Source organism: Mastomys coucha, unplaced genomic scaffold, assembly GCF_008632895.1.
Source record: "Mastomys coucha isolate ucsf_1 unplaced genomic scaffold, UCSF_Mcou_1 pScaffold21, whole genome shotgun sequence".
Classification (NCBI taxonomy): Eukaryota; Metazoa; Chordata; class Mammalia; order Rodentia; family Muridae; genus Mastomys; species Mastomys coucha.
In genome coordinates, this window is record NW_022196904.1 from 22,434,776 (window position 1) to 22,443,652 (window position 8,877).

At 49.6% G+C, this 8,877-nt stretch overlaps 1 protein-coding gene across 1 annotated transcript in view; it reads right to left on the reverse strand.

Moving 5' to 3' along the window:
* The window catches only part of Eif3k (eukaryotic translation initiation factor 3 subunit K), a 10,194-nt gene extending 2,166 nt beyond the window's left edge, over window positions 1-8,028 (reverse strand). Inside the window, exons 1-6 of the mRNA XM_031385956.1 lie at window positions 7,817-8,028; window positions 6,781-6,879; window positions 4,554-4,674; window positions 3,875-3,949; window positions 1,985-2,051; window positions 1,524-1,601 (exon numbers count right to left, since the gene is read on the reverse strand). Coding sequence (XP_031241816.1) covers window positions 1,524-1,601; window positions 1,985-2,051; window positions 3,875-3,949; window positions 4,554-4,674; window positions 6,781-6,879; window positions 7,817-7,875 — 499 coding nt within the window. The 5' untranslated portion in view covers window positions 7,876-8,028. The remainder of the gene's footprint in view (window positions 1-1,523; window positions 1,602-1,984; window positions 2,052-3,874; window positions 3,950-4,553; window positions 4,675-6,780; window positions 6,880-7,816) is intronic.
* Between the last annotated feature and the right edge of the window lie 849 nt (window positions 8,029-8,877).

An 8,877-nucleotide genomic window follows, 5' to 3' on the forward strand; every position in this document is an offset into this window, starting at 1 on the left:
TCGAACTCAGAAATCCGCCTGCCTCTCCTCCCAAGTGCTGGGATTAAAGGTGTGCGCCACCACTGCCTGGCTTTTCTATTTCTTTTTAAAACCATTTATTTAGAGCTGGAGAGATGGCTCAGCAGTTAAACTTCCAGAGGTCCCAAGTTCAATTCCCAGAAAACACATGGTGGCTCATAATCATCACTAATCGGATCTAATGCCCTCTTCTGGTGTGTCTGAAGAGATAATTGGTATACTCATATACATAAAATAAATAAATCTTTGAAAAAAGAAACATTTATTTATATGTGTTTAAAAATGTGAATGTATGGGCTGGAGAGATGGCTCATCTGGTAAGAGCACTGACTGCTCTTCCAAAGGTCCTGAGTTCAAATCCCAGCAACCACATGGTGGCTCACAACCACCTGTAAGGAGATCTGACACCATCTTCTGGCTCGAATGAAAACAGCTACAGTGTACTTACGCATGATAATAAATAACTCGGTGTATCTGAAGATAATTACGGTATCCTCATACATAAAATAAATAAATAAATCTTAAAAAAAAAATGTGAATGTATGCAGGTGCTCCCAGGGTGAGAAACTACATAGAATTTCTGGGAGCCTGTGACCCGTCCACCATAGGTGCTAGGATCCTCAAACCTTCTTCCGCATCCAGCAGGAAATGCTCACAACTGCTAAGTCTCTCTCCAGCCCAGCGATGCTTTTTGCAAACTCAAGGGCTGAGGTTTTTGGTTTGGAGGAACCTTTTAAGAACATCATTCTGGCCAGGCGGTGGCGCATGCCTTTAATCCCAGCATTTGGGAGGCAGAGGCAGGAAGATCTCTGAGTTCAAGGCCAGCCTGGTCTACAGAGTGAGTTCCAGGGCATCCCAAGGGCTATACAGAGAAACCCTGTCTCGAAAAAACAAAAACAAAAACAAAAAGAAAGAACATAATTCTGAGCAAGTCCAGTTCTTCTCAGAGCCTTACGTCTTATGTCCTGCCACTAGAGGACAGACCATGGACGTTCTGCAGAGACGTGTATGTGCCTGGAAAGAAAGCTGCCTCCTCTTGGAACCACGCTGTGTGCTTCCACAGCACACAGGACAGGCAGGCCCCTGCTGCAGGATGGCCACACTGGCTTTCCTCTCGAGGCAGTGGGGCCCTGCCAAATGCCATCCCTCTAAAGCAGTCTCACTATCCTTGGCAACACCAACTACAAGATGCAAGTCCTTCCACTTTGCTCCATCTGTAAAAAAGGTCTGAGCTCTCGTATTCACTGCCAAGGTCAGCATCAGGACCACTGTCTGACATGTGCATCCATTACCTGGTTGGTGCCAGAGGCTTATGCTATGGCCCAGGCTGGCCTGGAATTCCTGGAGACTCGGAGGGCAGCATCCTATACCAAACCCTTACTCACACTCTGGGGCAGGTAATAACCGGGGGAAGGTGCGATGGGTTCCCCTGAGCTGGCTGAGGCCCCATGCCCCAACCACCTTATCCCTCTCGGACTGACAGAAGACACAGCACCAGGCCTCACCAGTCAGGTCTCCAAGCATCTCGGCCAACAGCCAGCGGTCGATGTGTTGGTACGTGATGCCCACCACATGGCAGATAACTGTGGGAATCAAAACAAAGGCGTCAGAGGCGGCTGGAACGTGGTCCAGGAATGTAGCTGTGTGAGAATTCTGAGGGCTCTTCTGTGCCCCTCCTAGGTACAGGAAACAGCAATGGATTTGCTCCAGATTATACACAGCTGCTTTTGTTATTCAAAAAACATTTCCAAGCGCAGCTTTATCCTCGTGGCTGTATATGGCTTGAACTTGTGAATCTTGCTCATATGGTCATACTTAGCTTAACCTTCAGAATATAAATTGATGCTCTAAATAAAACTGGCTATTGCACGAGGCCCAGTCTGCCTTATTTTTAACCCCCTTTCTCCCAGGTCCCTACTACACTGCCCTCAATCCCTGAGGAACCCAAGCTCATAGAAGGACTCACATTTCCGGACAGAGTCTTCAAAGCCAGTTATGCCCTCCAGGAGGTCCATGTTCTCATCCAGGGCTTGCTGTGGAAGAAATGATGCCCCCAAATAGTAACACTAGCACCAACACTCAGCATTAACCAATAAGAGTACTGATGTCATAGAGGCTGAGGCAGGAGGATCTCAAGTTCTGGGTCAGCAGGTGTGATCAACCTGGGTGCAGGAGATCCTGCCCTGTCTGTCTGTCCCTGTCTCTCTCTGGCTTAAGACAAGGTTTTTTCATGTAGCCCTAGCAGTCCTGGAACTGGCTCTGAAAACCAGGCTGGCCTTGAACTCAAAGAAATCCACCTGCCTCTACCAGGCTGGGAAATCCAACATCCAAATCACAGAAGGTAAATGTGTATACACACACCCACCCTGGCAGGTCAGCTCTCCATGGCCTCCATCTCCCTCAGCCACAAGGATCTCCACTCTCCCACCCACACCCACCCCTACCTCAGGCCCTCTGTGCTGCTTTGTGCTCGAATGTCTCCTATTTGCAGCTCATCCTTCACCCCTCCGGGGGTTTCTACTCTCAGCAAAGTTCCTTCAACAGGAGTGGGAGAAGGAAGGGCCTGCACTTTAGTGGAAGCCATCACCAAGGTGGAATGAATCCTACGAGAGTGACTGTCCTGGAAGCCTGTGACCTTGTCTGCACTGGAAACGGGACACTCGAAGGGAGAGGTCACTGTGGCTCTATCAGGAGACACCGTTGTTGTCTTCAGACACACCAGAAGAGGGCATCAGATCCCATTACAGATGGTTGTGAGCCACCATGTGGTTGCTCGGAATTGAACAGGTAGAGCAGTCAGTGCTCTTAACCGCTGAGCCACCTCTCTAGCCCCCTAAACATTTATTTTAGAAGGCAAGATTTGGGGCTGGAAAGATGGCTCAGCGGTTAACTCAGAGGTCCTGAGTTCAATTCCCAGTAACCATAGGTGGCTCTCAACTACCTATGTTATTTGGTACCCTCTCCTGGTAGACAGGTGTACATGCAGACAGAGCACTAAAATGCATAAAATAAATGTTTTTAAAAAGGGAAAGATTATATTTTTATTTACGTGCATGTGCATGTATCTCTGTGTGAGCATGAGAATGTGTGAGTCAGCACCCATGGTGGCCAGAAGAGGCTGCCCAACAAGGGCGCTGGAGCCCTTTTTAATAAAACAAACCAACCCCCCCACACACACATATGCACATAATGCACATGTATTATGTGTATAGGTGTTTTGACTGCATGTATTTCCGTGCACCAACTGCATGGTCAGTGTCCATGGAAGCCAGAAGTACATGTTGGGTCCCCTAGAACTGGAGTTACAGATGGTTTTGAGCCACTGCTCTAAACTGCCCTGGCCTGGAGCTCTATCCTCAACCTCCTAAGCTCCATGACTCAGGAAAGGTCCACCAACCGGCTTAGCTTTCCCCTAGGTGTCTGTCCACGTGAAGACTGGAAAGGCAGAGAGCTCAGAGTGGATAAGAGAGGGTTGTTTCTAAGGGCTCAGAAGGAGGGGACAAGGCCATCCTCAGCCGTGAGGGTCAAGCCTGGCTCTCCATGAAGATGAGAAGTCCTGAGCAGAGCCCCATGACCACTTGGCTACCGCGGCCTTTGCTTGTTAGAGGCAGGTTCCGTTGTAGCTCAGGCTAACCTCAAACTCTCTGTGCCGCTAAGGGTGGCATCAAGCTTCTGGTTCTCCTGCTCCCACCTTCTAGAATTCTAGGTGTGTGCTAACGTGCCTGGCTTTATCAAGTGCTGAGTGGGGACAACACCCAGGGCTCCATATTAACACCCAGGGCACAGAAGAGCCCTCAGAATTCTCACATATTAAGCGCATACTCCAGCACCCCAGCCTGCACCTAGAAGACATTACCCAGAAGGCTTGAAAGTGGCAGGTCTCCAGCAGGTCCCCAAGGTACAAGATCTGTCGGATGGGCCGCTCTTCTTGCTGGCATCATGGAGCATCAAGGCAACAGTGCAGAAAGCCACGGGACTAGCTCAACCCTCGCCATCCATCTCCTAGCCCCCCACCCCCAAGAACTGGAAACTAGGATCAGGGATGTGTGTGGTTCGGCAGCACAGTGCCTGAGTACTTTCCTTGCCTCATGCGTGTGAGGGCGTGAGGGCTCGGGTTCCATCCTCAACACCACGGAAAACACCCGCCACTCGGGAGACAGAGGCGGTGGATCTCTGTGAGTGCAAGCACAGCATGGTCAACGCACCAAGTTCCAGGCCAGCTAGGGTGTTAGAGCAAGACCCTTTCTCAAAATACATAAACAGAAATAAATCAAAAACCCTGAGCTAACAAAATAGTCCAGCAGGTAAAAATGCAGTGTACACCCAGGGACCCAAATCCCTGGAACTCATAGGAGGGAGGGGAGAACTGGTACCCTGAGCTGTCCTTTGACCTCCGTATACACTCTGAGACACAGGAGCACTGAACAGCATCTAAGACTGGCCCAGCATTGAGCAGGCACCTTTTTTTTTTTTTCCAAAGGCATGCACAGAGCCCTCCACCCCTGCTTCCCAGCCCCCACATGCTGCAAGGATACATGTGCCTGGTCGATCATACATTTGCACAGAGTGAAGTCAGTGTGGGGCAGATTGGTGAGGGCTTTGAGTAGAATCTGGGCGGTGACTGTGGTCTGGAAGAAGGCTGGGTTGAACTGGTACCTGAGGAGGACGACAAGAGATGTGGCAGCAGTGGCGCCTTGCAAAGCTGGCTCTTGTGGCACATGCCTGCAAACCCAGGACCCAGGCAGACTGCAAGTCTACGGCCACTCTGCGGTCATTTTTATACAGTTGGATGAAATGATAGCCTGTGTATGCCCTGTGCCTGGGGTTTGGAATTTAGGAATGTGTGAGCTCTAACACCAACTGTATGTTCGACGTAACCTTAACTTCTCTGAGTCCACTTCCCTGCTCTAGACACTGCTGTATAACTCACAAACAGTTAGAAGCAGTCCTCTAGAGTGGGAGTTACAGCTCTGAGCCAGGCTGCCCAAGTTCAGCCCCTGCACAACCTATAATGGAGAAAGCTAGCACACACTGAGCACTCAAGGAGCAGCCAGCATCTCCGGGACATACATTTTATAGATGTGAAAGCTAAGGCTACATAAACTGGTGCATACCCATGGCACAAGCAGAGTCAGGTGGACCTCTGTGGGTGCAAGGCCAGTCTGGTCTGCATAGCAAGTTCCAAAGCCAACAACTACATAGCAAGAGACTCCGATTCAAAAAGCAAAACACCAAAACAAACTAAGCTACACGGCTGGTAGTGTGTCAAGAAAGCACCGGAGGGCAACTAGGTATGGCAGCACATGCTTGTAATCACAACACTTGCAAGTCTGAGGCACAAGATCGCCAGGAGTTTAAGGCCAGTCTGAGCTATACAGTAACATGCTGGGTGGGTCTCAGAAAGGCAACCTTGGGGCCAGGCGGTGGTGGCGCACGCCTTTAATCACAGCGCTTGGGAGGCAGACAGAGGCAGGTGGATTTCTGAGTTCGAGGCCAGCCTGGTCTACAGAGTGAGCTCCAGGACAGCCAGGGTTATACAGAGAAACCCTGTCTCAAAAAAAAAAAAAAAGAAAGAAAGAAAGGCAGCCTTGACGGCACGTGTTCATAATGCCAGCATTTGGAAGGATGAGGAATTCAATGACATCTTGATAGCAAGTTCAAAACTACAGGCCCCGGGCTAAAAATAAATAAAACATAAATAAAAATTAACCAAACCAGGAAAAGGACCAGAATGATGGCTCAGTCAGTATAAACACTGAGTCAACTCACTGACCCACGCTAAATCTCCTGGACTCATAAAAATAGGCTTTAGTGAGTGTATGGCATGAGGAGATGAGAAACAGAATCTTCTAGAAGTGTGTAGGCCAATCAGCACTCAGAGGCAGAAATTCAGAAAGGTGGAAAGTGTCAGACATGGTACTCCATGCTGTTAGTCCCAAAGCCACCCTGTTCTACAGCACAAGTGCCAGGACTCAAGAAAACAAAATGGTGGAAAGCAAGATTGACTGCTCCAGGTTGTCCCTGGACCTCCACACTTGCCCCCACACTCATAAAACAAAATGAATTAAAAAGAATAAAATAAATGTAGGCATGCCAGCCTGTCTGGCACTCCAGTCTCTGAGGTGTTAACAGAGGATCCCAAGAGCAAGCTGGTTAGCAAGACAAGCTGTGTCGGTGGATTCTGGGCTTAATGAGGCCTTGACTCTGACTAAGGTGGAAGAGTGACTGAAGATGGCTAGTTCCTGATAGTTGATACTCCTGATACTCGAGCCTCCGCACTCATGTGTGTACACACAGCCCCTCTACACACACACATTCATGAACATGGGCAAAGGAAAAAGGCTGCCACCAACCCAGTGATGAGAGGAAGATACCTGGTACTGAAGAGCTTGTGCTATGTGATTACAGCAGAGCTCAAAGCAAGCAGGCCTGACCTAAGCAGATCTGGACCCAAGGGACCGAAGGCCGGGCCATAAGGGCTCAACAGTGGTTTACCTAAGCTGGGGTTATGGGGCAGAGCATTGGGAGCCAAGGGCCAGTGAAACTAACTAAAGGAACGTTCATTTGCAATAATGTGTCAAGCAACAAAATGGTTTGCTGATTATCCACCCCCCTCCAACTCTGACCCTCTTAGCTTACACACCCAAAGAGAAGTCACATCCTGCAGCTTGCCCCAGGTACCTCTGCACCAGGTTCCCTATCCAGAGTGGTTGCCTGATAGCTAGCTGCTGGTATAAGGGCGGGAAGAGGACAGACACTCACAGTTTCAGGACGGCGAGGTTGGCCTCCAGATCATAGGCATTCTCCTTGGCCTGTGTCTCCACATACCGCTCCAGGGTAGCCAAGTTCTCAGGATTATACCTGGAAGGGCATCAAGATAGGTGAACAGTGTGGCACAGTGGCTACACACCTGTCATCCCAGCACCTAGGAGGTTGAGGCAGGACAGGAGGATTGCAAGTTTGAAGCTAGTCTGGGATTTATAGTGAAAACCCGTCTTAAAAGGAAAAAGGGGAGATAACCAGACAGACAGACAGACAGATATGGGTAAACAGAGAGAACAGAGGGCAGTTCCATTATAGGAATTACCACTGTAATTTGTTAAGCTGAAATCACCCTCTTCCTTTCTACAGCTTTAATTCTGGCCATGAGGTATTCCTCCCTTTATTATTCTTTTAATAAAGCTACATTTGTTCGATCTTAAAATAATAATTTAGTCCTATCCACTGGAACTACCCAGATAGCTGATCAACTGTATAACCTCCAGTTAATGTTGCTAATAACATGGACTTCTGGCTAGTCCCACTTGAGCCCCGGGTCATGTCTAGGATGCTCCCAACCTCAGCCAGTCTCTGCAGCCCGTATGTTTTCCTGAAACCCTTCTCTTGGATCCTGCTCTGACCCAGTTCCATCCTCTCCTGCCTAGCTCAATAGGTGGCTTGATCTGGCCAGTCTCTGATCGCTCCTGACTGTCACTATCTGTTGAAAGGGGTTGTCGCCGGGATGGAATGGGAACCTAGGTCCAGGAACGCAGGACCTGTGGCTGTTTCCATCATCTCCGGTTCCCACTGGCCAAATAGGTATCAGTGAACATTATGTAGGATGGTCCACAAGAAGGGCAGAGAAGGAAGAGACTAAGAGACACCGAGAGTCTGTGGCAGCAGAAAAGGTAAAGTTGAAGGACGGAGAGAAACTTTGAGAGACTCCACCTCGGATGAGCGTGGAGCCCTAGCCACCCCGCTGGCTCCCCGTCTTCTCCACCCTGCTTGGCCAGAGCGCGCCCTCCAGCCGAACTCAGACCTGTCGATACCCTTGAGCAACTTGCCCACGTTTGCTCTCATCTGCTCAAACATCGCCATGACCACCGTTGCCTTCTGCAGCCCCAGCTGGAGTCGAACACCAGGCACCGTGCTTAGTACGCGAGGACCGGAATAAAAAGACGTGCAGGAAACGGAACCTACGTCACACCTTCCCTCCAGCTCCTACAAGGAAGAAAAAGGGAAGGGCGCTTCCGGCAGCCGCACCGTTTTTTTTTTTTTTCCTACCATGTGATTTCCTCTCAGCAGTTGTAATTTGAGCATGCGCAGTGAGCTCACTTAAATGCGACCAATAGCGTGAGAAAAGGTTTAGTCTGCCTTACTACGCAGGCGCCAGGAGGCGGGCTAAGCTTTTCCCGGGCCGCCCAAACCGAGTACTTAAGCTTATGACGCGCGTGCGCTGAAGTTGTACAGTAATATTCTATACGCATGCGTAGCCGTAAACGCGTATAGCCTCTTGAAGGGGTATAGTTTCCTTTTCTTTGTGTTTAATCGGTTGGAAGATGCTCTCTGAAGCCCTTCTTATCTCCGACTTTGAGGCCTGAGACAGTATCCCATATGTATCTTCACTTCCTCGCTGGTCCCCACTCGCGTTCCGTGATCCTACAGTGCTCTCTGTTAGGAGGCCGGGAAGGCAAATGGCACCTGCACCTGGCAGGATGACTGTGGCACCCTGGAGTTTCCATCAGCTCCGCGTAGGGGCTACTAACAAGTGTTCCACGTCCGCCACAGATTCCTTACACGTTTGAAGCGATGCACAGACATGTGCCATGAGGGCAGGTGCCCTGAGCTTAGCTGTCACTTAAGTCAGTCACATGCATGTGTTACAAGTAAACAGCCCTCTGTCCCACTCAGCCAGCTTTGTGAAGACCTGCAACCTCTGGCGTGACTCCAAATCTTCAAGTACCCAGCAGAGGTTCAACTGTAACCTGTGACTCCTCCCAAAATAGGAAAGTGTTGGGGAAAGGGTGTTAGGTCAGCCCCAGGTTGCATTTAAGAACGTTTGCATCTTATTTACATAGTGTCCTTCGGAGGTAAAGGGGA